The 22955-nt window shown below is 45.1% G+C and overlaps 1 protein-coding gene across 1 annotated transcript in view; it reads left to right on the top strand.

Moving 5' to 3' along the window:
* Nucleotides 1–1040: 1040 nt before the first annotated feature.
* The window catches only part of LOC139049323 (nucleoprotein TPR-like), a 34875-nt gene continuing 12960 nt past the window's right edge, over nt 1041–22955 (top strand). The window contains exons 1-12 of the mRNA XM_070524699.1: nt 1041–1123; nt 1975–2186; nt 3888–4241; nt 7373–7468; nt 7875–7977; nt 11980–12119; nt 12401–12516; nt 13307–13384; nt 16000–16108; nt 16926–17155; nt 20437–20540; nt 21281–21381. Of these exons, the coding sequence (XP_070380800.1) occupies nt 1041–1123; nt 1975–2186; nt 3888–4241; nt 7373–7468; nt 7875–7977; nt 11980–12119; nt 12401–12516; nt 13307–13384; nt 16000–16108; nt 16926–17155; nt 20437–20540; nt 21281–21381 (1726 nt within the window). The remainder of the gene's footprint in view (nt 1124–1974; nt 2187–3887; nt 4242–7372; nt 7469–7874; nt 7978–11979; nt 12120–12400; nt 12517–13306; nt 13385–15999; nt 16109–16925; nt 17156–20436; nt 20541–21280; nt 21382–22955) is intronic.

Below are 22955 nucleotides of genomic sequence, written 5' to 3'. Positions count from 1 at the left end.
TGCTTTGCTGTAACAGGTACCATGTTGGATTCCACATTTTAGGTTTAATTACATCTTTAAAGTATTCACTGAAGTGAACCACGGCCAAACAGATATTACATTTGTTTCATTAAATGCAATATTTTGTTGCATTTGTGTTTGCTTATTAGTAGGGGTGCGCCAATACCGAATATAGCAGATTTTGAATTGAATGCCAAGTTGAATTAAAAAAAAAACGTTGAATATCAAATCAAATATCGCATATCAGAAAATTTAACACAAACATTTATGCTTCCAAGTTTTGTTCAAAAATCACAGTGCTGTGCAAGCTCAGGAGGCTAACCACATTACTTAACAAGAATGCAGCCAGCTACCAGTAACTTAGGCACCTGTGAATCAAGATGTACGGTAAAAGCTCGTTAATTCACAACTGGTTAATTCGAAATTTCAGATTATTCGAAGTAGCTGCCGTGGTCTGTCCAACAATGTATTGAAAGCAATATGTAATGCATCCCGCTAATTCACGGTCAAACCCGCTCCGCCACCAATAATTTGAACTCCGCACCATCGTGTATAAGGAGAGTGCTAGTGCACCGGTAGCACGTTGGCGACAGTGGCGTCGCCGCACGGGCCGTGCATGGCCAACGCCTCCGTTGCAGGTCAGTTCACTCCCTCTCTCAAGACCTTCAAGATAAATACGTGGATGCAGCGCTGTGTGTTCCTTTTTTTTTTTCTTTCTCTACGTCTTTTTGTCACATCTTTGAGGCTACGCTCTTTCTGTATGACGTGTTCTGCCGAGAAGCGGCACCAGGTAATGTTTGAAACATGGTAGCCATGACGTTTATTTGTGTTCGCAGTACTAAAAAGCATAGCCTTTGAGATTCGGAGACCAGCATCACAGCAGGTTGTGGTGCATTACGCGGGTGTATTTTAGAGTGCAACTCGTGTTCCTGTGGCGAGCATGGTTATCATTAGCTTGTTATAAGGCCAATCTGTGCAGCAGACAAAGGTGGGGAATGAGCATCATGTCACTCTGCATCATTGTGTGTGGTCATCAGGGGATGCATTCTGTAGGAGTCCACCTAGTGGACTGTTTATTTCGGCAGCTGCTGATTGGCTGGGACCTCTCGTCTCCTCCTCATTCGTACAGCTGCATCCAATCACCAGCGGCCGAAATGGACAGTCCACTAGGTGGACTCCTATAGAATACCCCCCCAGCGCTGCTTGCATCGTCTGTTGTCGGTGACGACGGTAGAGAGTTCTAAAATCAGGAGGACCATAGCAATGTGGTAATCGGTCACAAGACCATGCATACGGGTTATATTGATGGACGTTGAAGCGGCGTTTGGGTCCGCAGTCGACCAGCCGGCAACTATACTGCGAGCACATGTGCCATGTTTGTCTGTTTGCTCGCATGTGTGTAGGAAGCTCCAAACTGCGTGAATCTACGTGCGTGAACACTGAACTTGCATATTCGATGCAATCGGCATCAGCGGCTAATTAGCCCAGTCTTCACACATGCTTCCATGCTTTCCACTCACACTGCTTTTGTTGTTCCCTCTGTTTGTGTAGCATTAATTGTTTTGGTTCGTATGGTCCACCTGGTCGAACGTTTTACCTATAAAGATTGCACGCCGGGGAACGCTGCGCATGTCAAGGCAACGACCATGGCCGGGTCATTCATCAAAGGTACTGATATTTGAAAAATAAAATATTAGAGATATCAAATATTAGATATTCAACTCGCAAATCAAATTATTTGAACATTCACTATTCGATTAGATATCGAACAGTGGAGTATTCGCACACCCCTACTTATCAAGGCTCGATCCATTCAGTTTTGTTCAGTGAACCTGTGTGTGGTATTCTGTCACCCTCTTCTTTCTTGTCTTGTAACGCTGCAATTGACCTATGACCAGAGCCAGTACGTACGTAATGCCGACTGTCCCCATAATCCATTTTGATCTGATTCCTGCAAATTACTTGCGCGTGCAGTGGCCATGGAAGCGGCGCACCGAGCGAGCCAGTGACGGCCAACGTGCGCCCGCTGACGCCACCTCCGCAGAGTGCAGCCGCGCTGCAGCGCCCAGGACCCAGCGGGGCGCGGCTTACCCCTACTGCTAGCATCCGGCCCATCACACAGGCGGCTCGCCTCGCCGCCGTGGCACCCACCGCGGCCCTGCCCACAGCTACTCCGCCTCCAGAAGGTGAGTGGCTGGGGCGCCTGCCTGGGTTTGAATTCCTTCCTCATTGTGATTATATTGCGCGTAGTGTTACACAGATGAACGATAGGGACAGCACACAGACGTACGTAGCGAAAGTCCCTGCGCTACGTTGCACTACATACGTCCGCGTGCTGTCCCTATCGTTCATCTGTGTAACACTAAGTGCAATATAATCATGACCATCCACCAACTAGCCCCGTTGATTGCTTTACTAAATCCTTCCTCATCCCCATTGTACGTGGCATTTGTAGGACACGAGCCAAAGGGGCCAGAGGAGATTGCATGAAGCAGACAGGCAGCCACGGCGCTGCGATACTAGTGGCCTGGTAGTTGATTTTGAGCAGGAAAACTGGCAAAAGCAGCCTGGAAGTTGATGAGCAGCCTCGTGGCAAATGGGGCAAAAGCAGCCTGGACAAACAGGCATGTGGCAGACAGGGCAAAAGCTCAAGGAGCCATCTGTTTCGCATAAGTTAAAAAAGAAAAGCTTGTTTATTTTTGCAAGTAAAAATAATTAAATTGTGAGGTTTTATGTGCCAAAGCCACGATCTGCTTATGAGGCACACCGTAGTGGGGGACTCCAAAAATTTGGACGACGTGGTGTTCTTTAATGTGCAACTAAATCTAAGTGCACGGGTGTTTTCGCATTTCACACCCATCAAAATGCGGCCACCATGGCCAGGATTCGATCCTGCAACCGCACGCTTAGCAGCCTAACACCATAGCCACTGAGCAACCACGGCGGGCATTTTTGCAAGCAAATGCCGTGTATATAAAGGTATGATTTCGAGCATCGTTAAACCAGAGCTGTGAAAAGGAGAGAAAACTGGGCAAATTGGTAAAAAACTAACAGAAAAGCAAGAACGAGGACAAAGGCAAGCGACACAATGCAAGCGCTCATGTTGTAAAGACAACACTTGTGTCATTTTTTTTATCCTAGTCTTTGTCACACTGTTATTTTTACCTTAAAGCAGAGCTGTTGTTAAGCTTGGGTGCCAGTGAAATCAACTTGTTTGCAATGTTGTGTTGGGTGAAACTCCTAATGTAAAGCTGTTTTGTCTTGAGAGCTAAGTTCGTAGCCTTCATTCACTGGGTGTTTAAAATGAATAGCTTTCTTTTGGCTCTTCCACCTGTTCTTATGGTCAGTGGCCAGACTTTCTGCACCAATGCAAAGAGCACATGCTCTCGCACAACCAAGTTCAAGGTTCATTTGTCATCTAATGCCCACTAATTCTTTGAGGCACACGTGCTGTCATGGTGAGTGCTTTGTGGCGCCTGAAGGTTTAGGTGCTGTGGCTGATGGTGGCACTCTGTCATGTTTCTGCGCCATCTGGGCTGATGATTATGGGGCGCATTCGTTGTTGAAGTCTGCTGTACATACTTCTTCGAGATGCGCCATTTCATCTTGCCAGCTTCCCACATTTTGCTTTAGCCTACTTCCACAGTCTTGGGGTCTCATAACCATTGCCAAAAGCATGTTAACAATAATTTGTGTTGGCATAATCAGACACCATTATCAGCATGGGCAGTATACCTCTGAAGTACTGCTAGTGTGTCCATACGACTTCTGTGGTGCACGGAAGCTATCTGCTTGCTTTGACAATCATATCTGCTGCTTTCTGCAAATTTTTTTTTTTTATCGAACGCCTACACACTTGGCTGATGTGTCATGCTCTCTCGGTGCAGTGGAAGTACAGAGCCCAGCAGTGTCAACAGCACCGGCAGCAGCTTCACTAGCAGCGGCAGCTACAGTCCCCACCGCGACGGCATCCACAGCAGTGTCCACTGCGGTCCCTGCAGTGGTCCCTGCGTCGGTACCTGCAGCGGTCCCTGCGTCGGTCCCTGCGTCGGTCCCTGCAGCGGTGTCTGCATCGGTCCCTGCAGCGGTGTCTGCATTGGTCCCTGCAGCTGCGTCCGTGTCGGTCGCTGCTGCAGTGTCTCCTACGCCTGTTGCGCAGCAAGCCGAGGTGCAACCAGCCACGGTTGTTGTGGCGCCTGTTCAGGAGCCCACCTCTGCAACATCCGACATCTCATTTCCCGGTAGGCACCAAGGATTTTAATGATGCCAAGTTGTACATTTGAATTTAGATCATTCAAAGTCTGGTAATCAAGTGAGATACTCAAAACCACACCTGTTCATGGGTGTTTGTGACAGATAACCCCAAACGGGAGCAGATGAGAAAACATTCGTGGGAATGGTATCTGTGGGTTTAATTTTGTTGTCCATTTCGATTTTTTCATGGGTGTGTGAAGATTCGAAAATATTGATTCTTATTCAATATTATCATTTATATCTTTAGTGCAGTCAAATCTTGATATAACAAAGTTGTACTTGCAGCGAAAACCTTTGTTAAACCATAAGTGTTGTTAATTTGAGGTTTTAAAGTTTCAGCAGTAAAAGCAACTTTACAAATTTCTAAAGCATTTCTGATGAATAGTATCTTGTTAGCACATATAAACATTGCAGAAGGTCAGGTCATAATAGCAAGTTTATGAGCGCCAGCGCGTGTGGTGCAGATCATGCATGAGGACAATGCATCGACGTGGCTCACGCCGTCCAAGATTTCTATGTGTTGCGTCGTGCAGCGAGGAAATCTTACTCTATGGCTGACTGCACTTGGTGCCCACAGCTGGCACCCACAAATTAAAAACAAAACTGTAAAAAAATATGAATAGTCCTCGTTAGCAAAAATTAAAATAAAAGTCAATTTCACCAGAAAGGCAAAGCATTGATGGTGAAAGCAAAGAGACAACTACAGTCGCCGACCGTTTATTCGGACCTCACGGGGACTGCGAAAATGTCCGAATAAACAGGTGTCCGAAAAAGCAGATTAAGAAAAAAAAAATGAAATCCTTTATTTCCACGCACTTATTCGGGCTCGGCAGTAGGCTTGGAAGAAATCGTGAATGCGCCGTTGCACGCTGTTCCGTTTACGCGCAATCAGATAAGCCTGAATCTCGGAGAGGGTCGTACGGTCACTATTAGCGGCTGAAAGCACAGTCACTGCTTGTACACGCTCCGCATGCGACGGCAGCGTAGCACATGGTGCGTCATCTTCCGACTCGGTCATCGTCCGGCGGTTCAGCAGAAACCTGACGAATGATCTTGCCGTCGTCGAGCTCTGCGCATGTCAGTACAGCAGTGTCAGCACCTATGAAACTGTCAAATGAGACGGTGTCCGGAATCGCAATGCAACCACTGCGCAGGTCTCGGCAGAACATTTTCCGCGTCAGTAGGGAGCACATTGGAAGGCGACAAATCTTAGGCCTCCCGGCACCCGCTTGCCGGCATTCCCCAGCGCAGTCTGCGCGGGCACTGTCGACGCCATTAGACCCTTGACGCGATGTTTACGTATGCCGCGTTGGATCACCGAAACCTCGACACAGCACACAAAGCAAACACCACCGCGCCGACACCAGTCGCACAAACGATAAACGCGGCCTGCTCGCAGCGTCTTGCGCGAAGAAACAAATCAGCTGCTGGATTGTCTTGACATGGCTTACTAAGCTGAAACCGGAACTGCTGCAGAGCCACTCTGCTTTATGTAACCAGGCAGAAACGATGATGATGAGCGGGGATTTCCAGTAGCGCCACTTCGTGGGGCAGCACGGAAGCTCCGTTCAAAACGAAAATGGCGTTCAGCAAGTCGAACCATGCACCGGTCAGAGTCAGTGCATGGAGCTCTCGACCGAGTTGGCTCAAGGAGTGTCCGAAAAATCAGACGAGAGGTTGCAAGGTGTCCGAATTTTCGGCAGTTGTTATACATTATGGTCTATGGGGACAATGGCGGTGCCGCGAAGCTGACCGAATAATCGGGCATGTCCGAATTTTCGGAGTCCGGAAAATCGGTCGGCGACTGTACACGAAGTAATGTCCATAGTTCTATTGGTGTCACGCGAGCTCACGCAAACATTCACAGATCTCACTCGATGACCGCAAACTCGCTGTCAGTACTCGAGCAAACACTTCGCACCATGTCTAGGTTACTTGAAATTACATGCTTGATCATGTTGCTGTACTCCACCATCCCCCTTGCACGGAAGGAATTGTCAGCTCTAGGGTTTCTCCAAGCACTGCAAGCTGATGCGTGCCCCGCGGCCTATGCAAATTGTTTACCAACAAGCCAAATGGTGCAGCAGTGTTTCATGCCTACCACATTGCAGTGCACACACTTTGACAGCATATTTGTTGCTCTAACTTTTCATGCAGAAGAATACTTAACATAACTTTTGCCTCAGTTGACATATTTATAGCTTTTTGCTACATTTACTAGCCATACAGGATCCAAGTACAGGCTTGAAATGGCCGTAAACTTAGTTAAATTGAAGCCGTGTCACTAAAATACTTTGTTAAATCGCAAAAAAGAATGCACGGTTTTCAATGCGACTAAGATAGGGAAATGAAAATAGTTCGATCTATCGCAAATTTCGCCAAATTGAGGTTCGTTACATCGAGCGTTTTACACTTCCAAATTACACCTCCTGAAAGCATGGCAACACAACATTTTCCTTTCTCCTATCTGCTCTAATAATAATCTAATTAAAAAATTATTGTGGTAAGATGCTCCAAGGAATGCTTTACACCTTCTAGTGCATAACCAAAATTTTCAATGGGGCTTTCGAGGGCTTCTTTGAGCACGAATAAATGCGTGTTTCACTTTCTCTTGCTTTGGCTATAAAAGTATGAGCAGAGACATATTATTGAGATGAGCTACCCTTCTGAGAGTGACAGCCAAATGTGTCAAATCAAGTATGTGCACCAGCACTTAATAAGCACTCTCTGAAATGTCAAAACTACCATACTGTGAATTAACTCACACATTCCTTTGTTTTCTACTTGTTGACGACACAGAGGGGTTAGCCTCAAACATTTTAACAAATTAAAGCCATAGACTCAAGGTATAAACATAAACGACAGAAAGTTGAGCTAGTTGGTAAGGATCCATTATGAAAGAAAAGGTTCTTGCATAATGATTCAAGGTATGCCTTGGCGTCTGATCCGGTATACAGCTTGCTTTACCAACAGCCTCAACCAATAGGTTTTATTAAGTTCCACTGGGTTCACAATTGTTCTGGCAGCAATATTTCAGGTAAATTGTACATTGTATCAAATGCTGTGTTTATACAATATAACATGTCTGATCACATTCCTTCCCACCTTCTTTGCGCAGGGACAGACTCTGGTGTAGAGCTTGTGGTGCCTACCAGCACGGTGTCGGTCACCGTCACACCGTCAGCACAACCAGCGGAGCCCAGCACTGCAGCTGGTATGCATGACATCATGTTCACGTTGGCATGATGACAGCTACTTGACTAGTGCAGCTTTTGCTCCTTAACATTAATTAACCAGCTTATACCGCAGGCTTGTTGGTTAGAAGTAGTGCACCATCGTTTGGTACAATTTATGCAGGCTTATTTGTCAAGGAACATGCTGTTAATGCTACTTGAACTGATTCCCACAGTGTGCGAGATTCGCACATATCTTTTCTATGGCTCTGAGATCCAGGACGGTCATTTAACACACAGAAATTAAAGTTCGGAAACGTCATGTTGATGCTCCTCTAGGTGGAAGCTTTAGCTCGCGCCTTTAGTATTAAAATATCTGCAAAACACGGTGCAATATCCCATGAATGAAGCTATGCATGATCAAATGTTGTGTTGTTCGTCCCTCAGCAGCACCAGACGAGGGCCCATCGTCAGCTTCTGGAGGAGGAGGAGGAGGAGGAGGAGGAGGAGGACATAAGCGGCCTCGGGATGTGGACCAGGAGCCATCCAGGTGGGGGCAGCTGTCTCGTTTGCTAGGCTGAAAATGTTAACCCTTTGGATGCCAGGTGTCATTCTAGAGGGCAACAAATGCAATTTTTGCCTATGTAACGCATTAGCAGGCTCTAAATTGAAATGAGATTTATTGACAACCTGGTACTGAATTTTTTACAAATTATTCTGGAAATTAGATAAAGAATTACCTAAGACTTATGCTAATTAGTGAACTTAATTAGTATCCTGTATAGACTTCTGTAGGGGTTGCACTTTCTTTTTTTCACAATTTTGGCGAGGTGTGGCCGTTAGACGAATCCGAACCTTTTGGTGAAAATGGTGCCGGCGGAGCCGGTGACTTGTGCACACCCCGGATCCCCGGATGTACCATTGCCTCAGAGGTCAACTCGCAGCCCTCGCCATTTAGTGTGAGCACGTGGAAGTAAGCAGTGTGCCAAAATTAGCTGATGCGTGCGTGCGGCATCGGTGCATTGAACACAATTGCTTCTCCATCGCAAATTTTTTTTCTCATGTCTTGGGCTGCCAAGTTGGGGGCGCAGCCCCTACATGTGTCTATACGGTAATTAGTGTTCCTATGGCAACGTGGCTTCTTTCTCGCCATCATTGTCCTTCAAGACAAATGATAACTGTTATAGAAGTCCCTTGTATCATAAGAAGTTCCTAAATTTCTGCATCGTTAAAAATTGTGTGTGCATTTTGCACTAGTTTACCATGTCAGAAAATAAGAGACGCGAGCAGCATTGACAATCAGTGAGCTATGTCATGCCATCTGTTGTTAAAGGGACGCTAAAGGCAAATGTTAAGTCGTCGTGTACTTAAAGTGCATTCCATAAACCTTGCAGCGTTTCTGTCATGCCAAGAAAAGACTTAGGGAAAATTGCATCTGAAGGGTCCGCATACCTCTAGGGCAATTTAAATCGCCAACCCCCGAACGGGGAGACGTGACATTGCATACGCCCATCACTGCCCTTTATTGCCATTGGTGAGTAAAATGGCGCCCGACAGCCGGCACTATGGTTTATTATCCGAACGAAAAATCGTGGCTAGAAACCGAGCCAAGACAGAGCCAGTGACTGAACCAACAGCGCAAAAGAGGAAGGGAAAGCATGTGTGAAATCATAAGCACAATCTTCGACGCTCATCATGATGAGCCTCGTTCTTTGTTACTTGCAGTTTCTGAGAGTTTAGTGCCAGCAAAACTAGCGCAGCACTATGCTATAATGACACTACAGTTGACTCTTGTTACAACGGACTCTGATAATCCGACAAAAAATGTCTGTTTTTTCCGATGTTCGTAATATCCGAAACGCCTCACTTAATAAACTTTCATTGCGATATTTAACAACTTTATTGCAAAGAATGAGTGACAAATGTTCAAAGCAAAAAATAAACAAAAGAGGTCGCAGCTTTGCCCAAAAGGTAAAGCTTCGATTGGGTTAGCAAAATTAAGCATGAAAAGTGTAGCTGCAGCAGCGAGCGAATTGACCTTCATGCTGTCTCTCGCTTCAGTGCGAACTAAACGTCGAAAGCACAGTGCATATGAAGCTACTGGCACTGGGTGCACTTTGTGCACATGGCAGATCGCGTTTAATATATGATGGCCGCGCCGTAAGCAGCAGCTGCCGGAATAGAACCCCCCTCTCTCTCTGCCTCCCCCCCACGCCTCACACGTGAAAGAAGACAGTGTGTTTCCGCCTCGCCTTCCTCCCTCGCTCGCGTGATATTGAGCCATGATCTTCGGCTGACCCTCGCAAGTCGGTTGTCAGCCTGTGTCGACATAGCAAAAGTATGTTTTATATGCCTGATTTAAAAAGAAATAGCTGCTAATTTCATCTGCTCTAGCCGATAGTTCATTGTAGCTTGGTGCGTTAAAAGCGAACTTCATTGCGTTAATAAAATAGGTAGGACAAACTAAGGCTGAAATGTGGTCCATCATATCCGAAAGTCTGTTATTTGTGGGTCCCTTGTAACGAGCGTAGACTGTACTGAAACGCGAAAGCACAGGCAGTGCAGAGTCTAGTGAAAATGAAACCTTTCAACCGTCCACGCCATTGTCAAGGGTAAAAGCAAAAAATAATTCTTTTCTAAGACTCAAATAGAAGTAAGCAAGTAGCATTTTCTTCCCTCTGATAAAGCAGTGAAATGATTTTTTACAGTGAAGTCCCGATAATTCGAAAGCTCTTAATTTGAATCGACAGATAACTGGCACAACAAATATTTAGTACAAATTTTCTCACTCCCATGGAATGCTTTCCTGACAAAACAGAGCCAAAGGTGAAGGTTTGATGCGTTGCGAGTTACTGTAGCGTCATATGCAGTAAAAATTGAGTGACATTTTGCTTCGTGAACACGGGTTATGCGCAAGTGCATGGACACTGCGAACATGCACAGCGAGCACCGCAGTGTTGAGGCACGAACGGAAAGGGCGTGAACATGGCGATTCTCTTCTCCACCCCCAGGTGTCTCCCTCCTCCGGCGCTCCCTTCCCACATGGCTTCAGACATAATCACGCCACAGACGGGCCATCTATGCTTACATGTTAAATGATGAGAAAAGATGCACTGGAAGCGTAATCGAATCAAAGCAAGCAGAACGGTGTGTGCCCTCCTTTCCTATCCAGCTTAAATGGAGCAGGAAAGAACCCCCTAGCACGTGCTTGTTCACGTTACTGTGGACTCACCTATGCGCCCCCTTCCTAGTGAGCACTCGATCGCATCGTCTTCAACAATGGGCACTCCGGAGGATGGCGCACATCAAGCCATTATTCTTCTCTGCTCACTCCCTTTAATTTTCCCTCGCACTAACAGCAAATGGCTCGTGAGGCGTGATCTTACTGCACTTGGACTTTATACGCGACCTAGGCTTCTTCCGGTACCCGTCATCAAGCACTGATGGAGGAAATATAGCACTTTTTATGTGAGCCCAGTGACGATATTGGTTTTGTGCTGTGTATTGTGCAATTGATGGGGTGCTATATTTAAAGGAACTCTCCTTAGTTTGAGCTGAGTTTGATTCGAATAAATTTTTGTCCGCTTGGAGTTCGACTTAACAAGATTTTGCTGTATTATGGTTGGTTGAGTACCAGTGACGGAAATGTAACGATGAGTCACTTCGTCACCGGGCTAGTACTTGAATGTCCTGGTCCATTGTCAAATCATGTCCTGCATTTACCTCAATTTCTATTTAACTAAAGCTCTGTTTATGGTGATATTGATGCCTTAGTTGTTCTCCAGCATTAATCTATCCCTTTAGGTGGACTTAATGTTTGACTTTAGTGTCTCCTTAAAAGCTAAACTTACAGTAAAATTTCAATATGGCCATATTTTGTGTAGATGAGGCAGGCAGTCTGGGGATGGTTGGCATCTGGGAATTGTCTTAGTTCTACTACGAAGTGACGAGAGAGGAAGAGAGAGAGAGAGCATGTGCAGTGCAAGCACCTCACGAATGTCTTGGAAGCTCGGGAAGCGCAGAGCGTTACATAATGCCGGATTGCGAAAGTCCGCTTTGCCTCTATACAGTGTTGCGCAGTGAAGTATACTCAAAGTATTGCGGTGAAGCATATCAAGAGTGGGAAGGGGCAATTGCCACGGAACACGGTATGTATTCATTCTTTAATTATACACGCATGCACTCTAGGTCTCCTATCACAGTACGAACACCGATACGCCTAATAAGTTTACTGGCAGGCCTTCAAAGCTATTTCACACGTGTGTGGTGATTTGAGCCCTTGGGGACATAAAAGGCATACATTTGTTTTTTCCACTTGCCCGATTTTTTGGATGTTTTCGTGGCCCTTAGGTAGTCCGAAAAATCGGATGTTGACTGTGCTACTAATTTATAACCAATTTAGGTAAAGGGGAATTTTGTTGCAGTTGTGTTTCAAAAGCTGCATCTTTCTTCATTCAAATGTATTTGCTATTTTGTGCAACCTACATCACTTTTGCCATCTACACTTTGGGGCCAATAACGCGAAAGCTGAAAAGTGGTGGGGTTTGTGCAGCTCAGACACACAGAGCAGCCTGGGGTCCGCTGCACCACGGTCCGAGTCACCGCTCTCCAAGAAGCTCAAGCCGTCTGTGAGCACTGCTGAGGTTGTCTGCACCCAGGAGGCCTCATCCTTGGTTGAACCTATTGAGGAAGGTGGGCCTTTCTCCAGCTCACTGACTTTCATGCTAAAGATTGCTTCATATTTTCGCACGTATAACCCACCTGCAAAAGTAGCAAAATCTCTACACTGCTTTCCCCCCCTTGTTGAGGTGGGGAGTGGTGTCATTGTTATAGTGTCTTACATTCTGACTTGTAAATAAGGACAGTACCTGGTTTGCAATATTCCACACCTTGATTATTCTTTGCTTATTCTCCTGTTGTGTGTTTTGGATCCATTTTTGTTTTTTAATCTTTATTGTTATTTTTATTTTCAGGTGTGTCGAGTTCTCTCGCTGGAACCAGTGCAGAAGAGCCACAGCAGTCCACCACGGTGGATGACGTCATTGTTGTCGAAAGCGACGATGATGCGATTGAAGAGGAGCAGCCGAAGGTGAGAATGTGCTCTTGCATTCGGCCAGTTGTGCCGCTCTGTCTGCTAGTAATTATAGGCTGCTACTCGGAAGAAAAAAACTGCATTGGAGCAGTATGAAGAGAGCATCATGCGGGCTGTTTTAGCATACAAAGGTCTTAAATTTAAAGAAGTTGTAAAGTATGACACAAATTGAATGTTATCTACACTGCTATATTTTCCATTGCATTTATCGCAGCATTTTGAAGGTGGTGATGTGTTTAAAATTGAGTGCTAGTAACGCAGAAAATAATTAAAATCATTAAGAGTTGATCAAACTAGCGGGTCGTTAACGCTTATCCTAAATACCATTGTTATTTATTCTTTTTGATGGAGAATAGGGAAGAGGGTTGCTCTACTTAAAAGTGAATGGAACTGTAATGGCAAGCTCATTCTTTATCTCAACTACCGTTTGACATTATTTTAGGAAGCAACATCAACATTATTTGTGCTTTAGCAGACACATTTTATCTTTGTTTCTGCTTGAACTGTTACATCATGATTCACCATTAAGGCACCAGCCTAACCATGCGTGGCTCACTAATGTTGCAAAGCACTCGTACCATGAACCACTTTGTACAGAACATTTCCAGTTGAAGCTGCTAATTAGTTACAGGAAATTGAGGCTGTCGAAACGTTTTCATGGCCCCTAGCGAGTCCGAAAAATCGGATGTTGACTGTACTACTTATTTATAACCAATTTAGGTAAAGGGGAATTTTGTTGCAATTGTGTTTCAAAAACGTGTGCTGTGACTATCATTTTGTGATACAGACCGAACAGTTGGAGGGGGCCGAGTCTGGCATGGAGGATGATTACGAAGATGAAGAGATGAACGTCACGTGTGGCACAGTGAGTCACTAGCAGCTACAGCTTCTCTTAATTTGCAGCAGATACTCTTGTTCCTCATTATCACCCATGCACTCATCAAAAGGGATTTTTTTATAGCCAGTTTGCATAAGTGTCAAATAATGTGGGACTGGCCAACTACTGAATTGACCTGAATTTGGCACACTCCCATTTTCAATGCATTTAAAGTAAGCTAGTGATGTGCACCCAAATCTAATGCACTCTCGGCCTTTATGTCAGCAAGATTCGTGGCATTTGCTACCATGGGAGCCTTATCTATTGCACGCTTTTCGTCATCTTCAAGCCCCAATGACAATTCGAAATGTTCCTACCTTTGCACCCGTCAGATCGCACAATACGACGTAGCTTTGCTGCTGCAAAGAGAAGTAAATAGATTACCTTATCGTGTGAAAACCATGTCTTTATCACCATCAGGGAGCAGCTAGAACGCAGCATTGAAGGGAACTTGAGGTGACCAGGCAGATCTTGAAATGTCTGCCATGGAACACGAAAAATTCGCAGCTTGCTGCTGCCAAAATGTGTGTGAAACAAGCAGGCCAATGATTCAAATTTGCATCGGCCAATAGGAGCACTCCCTCTGCATGCCATGTGACTACAGTAATGAATCGTGACGCTGGTATTCCGTTTTCTTGTTCTTTTTTGTTTTACACTAAAACCTTGTTCATATGTTCTGAAAAACTGAAAGAAAAAGCAAACTAACTAGGAAATGTACGATCCAAAGTAAGTAAAAAAAGGACAGACTCAACTATTGTTGACATAATGCGAAGCGTACGCATGTCATAGCGGCACAAGACATCGACGTGTGTCGAGTTGGTGGTGCTTCGGTGGCCCGAGACGCAGTTAGTTGTTTTCCTATTGCGTGATGTTTTAGAGGGCAACGGGAAACCGTAAGGAAATCAAGCTGGTAGGCGACGCCAGATGCCACCGAAGCGAAACTCACCCACGTCCCGCCATCTGCAGCGGGGAATGGCATCGCATTTAGATTATCGCCTAGTAAAAGCGTGCAGTATGCTACCAATGGCACTACACACTATGCGCTGTAAAAAAGATAGGTTAAGATGCTTATTGCAGTGGGTTTGGCAGCAGTAGCTATGAATGCGGCGTGTGACGACGCGGGCAGAGATTTGCTGGTACTGGAAGAAGAAACTGTACACGCCATCATTTTCACATGAGACGGGTGGCTATGTACTGTTCTCGAATGCGCGCGTGCCTCATGCCTTTTCTTGTTCACGTGAGATCTAACGGTCGGAAAACAAATGCGATTGCAGTCTGCAGCAGGGAATGGTGGCCCGTATCGGTTACTGTCCATTAAAAGCGTGCGCTACGCTTGCGACGGCACCATGCGCTGTGAAATAGATAGGCAAAGATGCTTATAGCAATAGGATTGGCACCGATAGCTGTGAACGCCGCATACGACGACCCTGGAGAAGATTTGCTGGTACTGAAATGAGAAACTGAGTGCACGCCGGCGTTTTCACGTGAGACGGGCTGGCGAGTATTGCGGTGAAGCTGCTGCGGGGGGCAGGGCCATACTTATACTGTTCTCGATAGCGCGCGCCTCGTGCATTTTCTTCTTTACATGGGATCTAGCGGCCGAAAAACCTACCATATTATCGCAGTTTGGTGACGTGCTGAACGTTGGTGCCGAAAAATCGTGTTTTCTGAGAACGTATGAACCGACCAAAAATGAGCGTAACTCTATTGGCTCATTTTTTTTTTGTTCTCGATTGTGAACGTTAGCGCCAGGAAAATGTACATAATGGGAACATTTCAGTGAGGTTCTACTATTTATTTCTGCATGGAGAAATACAGCCTAGCGACTACTTGAATCTCTAATCGCTCGTGTTTACTGTGATACATCTGTGCACATGCACCCTGGCACCCAAAAGTGTCACACTTAAAAACACCCAGTGTTGCCAGTAACTTGTAAATGCAACCTACCGCTATCTTCTCTACGCCTCAGCATGAGGTCGTGGTTTCAATACCCTGCTGTAGTAGCTGCATTCTAATGAGGTAGGGGAATATAAGTTTATCTGTGTGCTTAGTTCTCGAAAACTGAGTTAGTGCATTGCAAACAGACCGGACACATAGGAACACAGGTCACTTACACAAGTGCTTTGTACGTCATGTTCTTATACCCCCTGCCTATTCATCCTGCACAAACCACAGCTTTCAAGAACAATGTACCAGCTAGCCCATGGACGAATTCTTTTGTGTGCTTTTTGATTTAGGTGCACAATAAAAGCTAATGTTTCACACTTCTTGCTCTCAACTGCTGAATAAACTTGCTTGTGCAAAACCTCGTTATCATGGATTAGACACTCAATTCCTGATTTATTTATTTATTGATAAATTTATTGATATTTAAGTTCTTCGTAGCGCAGGAGAACCAGGGGCAGCCTTTGAGTTATTTAGTTTTGTGTTCACTACAGCTCTCGGGGGGGGTAAAGGGGGCTAGGGGTAGGTCCTACTATAATTTTAGCGACATAAAGGAATTATCACCATGGATTGAACTCTTTTGAGACTGGCATTCTTGCACGTGACCCTTGCAACCAGGAAATGTCGAAGTTAACTTCGTGGCGGTGGTCCGTTTGCAGAGTCGTGGCCCCGGAGAAGCAGATGTGCCGGAAGAGGACATGGCAGAGCCAGAGTCGCTGGATGACAATGAACGGGACATGGACGATGCCAATGAGATTGAGATTGTAGGTCAGTGCTTCCAACGAAAATCGGACACTGCTGATGTTGCGCCCTGCAAACTTTGGGCTTCGGATATTTGCTACAGTTTGGTGGCACTTAGTGTCAGAAATGTGTGCCCCACCCCGAAGAGATGTTTTGCTAGCTTCACTCTACTTGCTAAAGCATGATGGCTAGCACTTGAGTGATGGCTATGTGAATGGCATTGCTTCTGAAGGTTGGTAGTTCAGCAGTATGGGTCATTTTCATCATTATCAGTGTAATTAATGCGATCACAAGACAATAGGTTCTTGCTGCAATCTTCAGTGAACTGTGTGATTTGTCAACCAGGAACACTGTGAACCTGTATATTTCTGTTAATCCCATCATATAGCGCTTGGCCCTTAAATGTGTTTTTCTTTCCGTGGTCCTCACTTTGCTACCATAGGGCTGTGGTCATTAATTCAACACGTTGCGCTATCAGCCCAACTCCGCCACTGCCTCTTAATCTCAACTGCCAATTCAAATAGCTATGCAGTGAGGAGTGCACATATGTTTTTGTTTGTCTTCCAAAAGCTTTTGGTAGCTGGTTTCTTGCAAAAGTTGGCAAAAGCAAGACTGGGAGCTGTGAAATTTTGTCACCATTTTAGCAATCTGACTGAAGACATGCACGGTGTTCTTGTCCTCACCCGCGTGCTGCAATTGTTCCCTGCAACTCCTTTATCAGCCTTGTCCCAGTCTGCCCTGTAGCTTGCGCTTGGGATTGTGGCAGGCACTCTGCATCGTTGCCTTATTTATTAATTTATTTACTTATTTGCCAACTGTTGTCAACATGTGGCGCTGTGTGCAGACCTCGGCGATGAAGCAGGCGAGGACAATGAAATGGAGGAGCCCCTGGCTGAGGATGAAGACGTACAGCAGAGCTCGTCTGAGCCCGTTGAGGAAGAGGAAGAACTCCAACCTGCCGTCAACACATCCTCCGCGGCGGAGGTGCCAGCGTCCTTACTGGTAGCGCCTTCGTTGCTGCAGCAGCACAGGCCTTCCCTGCTGCCCCGAGTGCGCAATGAGCGGCTGGCGTCGGTGTGTCACCTTTCGCATACAAGATGTCCCTTCTTCTCATTTGTGATGAAGTCAATTTCTGTTAATTCGATCGACGGGACCGACGAAATCGATCAAATTATCGGGCGAGTCGAATTAAACAAATTCAGAAAAAAAAAAAAACGCCAGAACACCACCTGATTCGTTTGGCAATATTTTCCCAATTCTCACACGCCTCAAAATAAAATGCGTGCCCACTTTCTAACTGTCCAAAGCAGAGAACTAATGTAGAAAGGACATTAAAGCACCTAAAGTAGAAATTCAATGAGCACCCAATTTTCAGCAATAGGCAAAGGTCTATGCGCGTTTCACAACGGCAGCTGGTTTTCTAAATTCAGCTTCGCCGCAATACATACCTGTGATGCGGTAAAGCATACAACCGCCGCGAAGACGATTTACGTATCGGGTCATGCGGCCTAATTTTTTCAAAAAGAAAAGAGAGGCGCACGTTAGAATCGGATTAATACCATAAACAGATATTGTGAGCGATGGTGATTGCTTTATAATCTTCTTAGGGCAGGCCGAAAATAGTCGTTTTTGACGCAAGATTCTTGGTGTGCAATCAACGCATTCACAGTCTCCTAAGCCCTACCGAGCAAGACGCTGCCATTGAAGGGGTCGAAATTGTTACCATAGGAGTCATTCGTGTCCATGCTGACTGGTGAAGTTCGAATTATGCGGTGAAGGCCAATTTTAGGATCGAAATAACAAAAGTTTGGGCCCATAGAAATGTGTGGGCACTGGCGGGGGCCTTTGGTCGGGATCGAATTAACCGAAAAATCAAATGAATCGAGGTTGAATTTACAGGACCCTACTGTACATGCTGCCGGTGCTAATACTAAACGGTACAAAGAGAAGACACAGAACGCAATGCAGATATTCTCTTTGGGTGCTGTTTGCACTGGTATCATGTATCACGAATCCAGCAATCAACAATCCTGCTGCGGTGGCTTAGTGGTTAAGGTTAAGGTGTTTTTGCTGCTGAGCATGAACTTGTGGTTTTGATTCCCAATCGCAGCAGCTGCATTCCGATGGGGTCGAAATGCAAAAGTGCTTGAGTATACCTGTGGCATCTTCGGATGGTCGCTATGATTCTCCAAATCCAGACGTACCATATCCACAGCCACTTTGAACCAAAGTAGAAAATGTCTTGCATCAACCAAACGGTTGGCTGCTTTTCAGACCAGTGAAAAGGAAGGAAGCAAATACTGAGGGAAACTTTCGGTAATGTTGCTCACCACTTCTGGCTGAATTTGGATGAGAAACATGCAGTTATGTTGGCAGTTGTCAGTGATAATTGTAGTCTGCTTGAATGGAGAAAGTGCAACCATGGAAACAAATGCAACCAGGGGAATGGGTTGGGTCACGTAATTGGAGACTGACCAGATTTCTTTGCAGCTCTGATATGAAGTAGGGTGATTGGAAAAGGCCATACGAATGTAGTCGTAGCACTCCATTTCAAATGTCTGAACATACAAAATGGGCCTTGTAGGAGCGCTTCAGAGCACTTGAGAACGACCATCCAAAGATGCCATTAATTGAAATGCCCGTTAAATATTTAGGCACTTGTTAATGCATAGCTACTGCGTTGTTTTTTCTTTTGTTCATTACAACCAGCTGTCCAGTAATCACAATTTTATCTATGTGCTGGGCACGATACTTTGGTGGATTGTGTATTTCGAGGAAGCCAGCACCAGCTTGGGACTTGTCCAAAGGGTCCGTTGTAGGCAGCATAGGCAACCTAGATAACAAATTCTGCTCCATTTGTTGAGCAGGAAGAAAAACTTGATTTAGTCTTTTGATGGGGCTTGTTGAAATAGCATGATTGGGACACAATGATGCAAGGACTTATGAGACACTCAACAAGAACATGAACATCAGTGGTGGCACATCGAAATAACAGGCTTAGGCTAATTATTATAGAAGTTTACATTGTGCTTTTAGGAAATCGTGACTGTGTGAGCACACTCTTCACAGCACTCTCCGATAGACAAGTCTCTATTGAGGATGGCCAGTAAAATTTGAAATTGAAGTCGAGGCTAAGTGTTAGGCGATAAGGTCACACATGGGAATTATATGTCATGCTCTACGATCCATCATTAATTGTTTCACACCACTTCCTCTGCTTTTGTTTTCTTTTTTCATGTTCACGTAGCTCTCTGCACAGGGGCATTTTTTTCATGCATCCATTTTCCATGTGTTTCTTCATGAAATGAACCAGTTGTAAGAAGTTCATGTTAGTGCTCCTGTAGTGCGTCTCGTAAGCCCTTGTACCAATGTTCCCCAATCAAGCTTATTGAGCTGGTTTTTATAGAAAAACTGTCGAGCTTTTTCTGAAGGTTATCCAGGTAACAACCTGAAAAGAATGTGCGCAAACGATGCCTCTCATTTCTGGCTTTTTTCAGGTGTCTCTGAAAAGAAGCCATTATACGTAAGGCCTAGTTTTCGTGGGCCTTAGCCGACCAGATGCTAAATGCCAAGGGACTGCAGCATCTGCTCAGTCCCTTGTTACTGCAGAAGCACTGCTGTTGCTCGACTCTCAGTCCTGCTTCTGCAGAAGTCCGACTCATGCGTTGAAGCCATTACTTTAGACTGTGTCGTCTATGTTTGGGAAGACTTGTGTTCAGAGTAGAGATTTGCTCCATGCCGAGGTCATCTTGTTTTACGTTCATTGTTGTGCCTTGTAAATGCATAGCTTTGGCAGCTCTTACAGGGAACACTTATCCAGTAATAAAAACAATATTTGTTAATTTCTGACAGGAAGAAAAGTGGCCGACATGAAGTATTGACCAGATATCTAGAAACACAAAAGCAGCCTGCAGGTCTTCATGTTATAATCTTGAGTGTAACTAATGGCGAAATACTGAGTCAGTGTCTCTTGTAAAAGTGGACTATACTGGATTGGCAGGTCAGATTGGCACTCTGCTATTGCAACATTGCTTATGTGTGTAATAGCTGTGAGATAGTCGGCATGATATAAGGCTTGAGTGACTGGCCTGTCAAGGACCTGAGGGCCTGTATGGAATGTGACTGTGTGGGCATGACTGGCCTGCATGAGAAAATGAGGCCCAAAGTATGTCGCTGTCAAAGACATCAAATGTTGCTACCTTAAGGAAGCTCCGTGTGAGTGGGGACATGTCATGGGAAAAGGATGCAATGAGCATTTTAATTGCTTCTTCACAGAGGACCCTCTTTAGCGAAATTGTGAACACCATTTTTTCAGTGGCAATTCTTTTTATTGCATCGTTTGCTTCCTGCTGCAGAGTCAGAGTGCTGCAGGCTTTGAGGAAGGCGATGACAGCATCGTGCCCAGCACACCAACCCTCTTTGTGCCTCGAAGGACTGACGGTTTTGCCGAGGCTGTCGGGTGAGTTGATGTGCAGGCTTGTGGCTTGACTCAGCTTACAGTTGAAGCATGACTCAGTAATCAGGTTTAGTAGTTCGGTACAGTTGAACCACGACATAACAAACAAGGATTATCAAAATAAAACGAGTAGTCGCCTAAGGCTTAAACAAAACATATAATTGATGTTTCTGTGCTGCTGTGGGTTCTTTGTTCACCTTGAAGAGCATGGCAAGAGTGTCCGACTATTTATGCATTAGGTGGCGCAGATGTGGGTGCATATCTCGGTAACATTATTCTGCATCTGGTTTATCAATAAACCGGTTTATCATGCCCTTGCTAGACAGGTTCTCTAAAACTGTTATCCTGTGTATTGGATGGGACTGGTGGTGAAGGGTAGCAGGATCTACAGGTATACAGAATGTCTTTAGTGCTGTCAGAATGAATGACTAGTGAACCAGATATAAACTGGAAAAAAGAAATGCAAACCTAGACACAAAAATTTCCTGCTGGTAAAGCCACTGAAGATTCACAGAAATGAAATTTTGTAAGTGGAAACAAAAGTTGCAAAAGTATGCCAAGCTTCAGAAAAGTAAAAGCCAAGAACCTTACAAACGATACTTATAGTAAACGTTGATACAATGAATGTATTTTCGTGTCAAATGTGACTTTGTTATAACACTGTGACTTTATTGATAGCTGACCTCACTTCTGTGCTGTTTCACAATGCGTTCAATCAGCATAGGTTGTTTATTTGTATGCAGCTCTCCTCATGTTCCCCATGGAGGCTTTGTATTCGGCAGTGCATCCGAAGGGCCATCTGCACCGGAGCCATCTGGTCTGTCGCAACTTGCATCTCAGGAAGGTACGTCTCGGTAGCACTTTACACGATTTCACTTTTGCTGTTGACTGTTACGCAGTCCAAAACTTGGTACGAATTCTTGAGATTGGTCAGCCAGTGGAATGTCTTAGCCTTGTCGTCACTGCCTTTTCCGAACCATACCTTTAATTAACCGTACCATTTACCATGCTTACCATTACTACGGCAAATCAGTGCTGTGGAAGTCCGCAGGGAAAATTTCATTCACCTGACAGTAGAACGAAGCTCTAACGGAAACCCACATGTGTTTCTCAGAATAATTCATGAACGTCAAAGATTCATGGGCTGGTCGAGCTTATCTACACAGAAGGTGGTTTAACCAAAATTTTATGATTGTTTTTTTTATATGACAGATGGTGTGACGAAGCCTTTTTCTGACATGGCAGACTGGCGCAAATAGCTTGCATGGTATTTTTTTAACAGTGCAGAAACTCAAGAACATTTATGAACTCTGATTCAGAGAACTTTGATGTTGATTATGATGTGTTTCTAAGGGGGCATCGAGAGCAACAAAGAGGCTGTGTTGCTTGAGAAACACTAATTACCTAATTAATACAGTCGATTCTGGATATATCTAACTCGGATACAGTCGACTTCCATTGATTCGATTTTGACGAGACCAGCGAAACTGGTTGAATTGTCCGGTAAGGGGAATTAAACAAAACGAGGAAAATAACACCGAAATTCTGTACTTGGCAGTATTGCTGGTAAAGTTAGCTTCACCACAAGACTGCCATGTTGTGTGGTGAGATGCACCAAGCGGGGCAAGGTGCCACAGTTAAGAAACATAGCACCTGTTGTTTAATTTACACATGCACACGTGCCATCTCCGGTTGCAGTACGAGCTCTGAATGGCAGCCAGTATGCTTATTAGGTGTCTAGGTGCTTAATCAAGAAACACATACTGTTTCGTGACAGTAGCCCCTTTCCATTCTTGGTATGGTTCACCGCAATGCATTGCGTATGCTTCACCGCATTACGTCGCTGTATTGCGGTGAAGCTGATTAGTCAAGTTCAAATTATTTGGTAGAGGCCAATTTTGAGATCTAAATAGCGGAAGTTTGGGCCCATAGAAATGTATGGGCGCTGGCCGGGACGTCTGGTCGGGATCGATCTAACCAGAGCCGAATTACCAAAGGTCTTCGGTATGTCAAATTATATATAACAGATGTAAAAACCTCTTGAAGATGCCATGCAAAAGTATAGCAATGTGTATTATGCGTACATCGAACACACGTCATCTCCAGCCAAAAACACCTATTTACAACCTGCCTTAAGATGAATTTTAAGCAATAACTATAGCTGACAATGTCGGATAACGGTGTTTACCCGATTCTAACGTGCACCCTTACCTTTTTGGTTATATTGAGCCGAAAATTGCCTGCGCCGGTGCCATCGACCGCAAAAACAAAACTGCCGTCACGGCGTTTGTACGCTTTAAGGTGGCAATACACTTCAATGTGACCCAGCGCGCGGTGGTTGCGCTACGTCACACCAGGTTGGCGTCGCCGCGTCAGGCCTAAATCTGTTCCCATACAGTACAACGCCGCGCACCTGCC

Source organism: Dermacentor albipictus, chromosome 8 (assembly GCF_038994185.2).
Source record: "Dermacentor albipictus isolate Rhodes 1998 colony chromosome 8, USDA_Dalb.pri_finalv2, whole genome shotgun sequence".
Taxonomy (NCBI): domain Eukaryota; kingdom Metazoa; phylum Arthropoda; class Arachnida; order Ixodida; family Ixodidae; genus Dermacentor; species Dermacentor albipictus.
The sequence above is the reverse complement of the archived record's forward strand: the minus strand, read 5'-3'. Positions and strand labels throughout refer to the sequence as shown.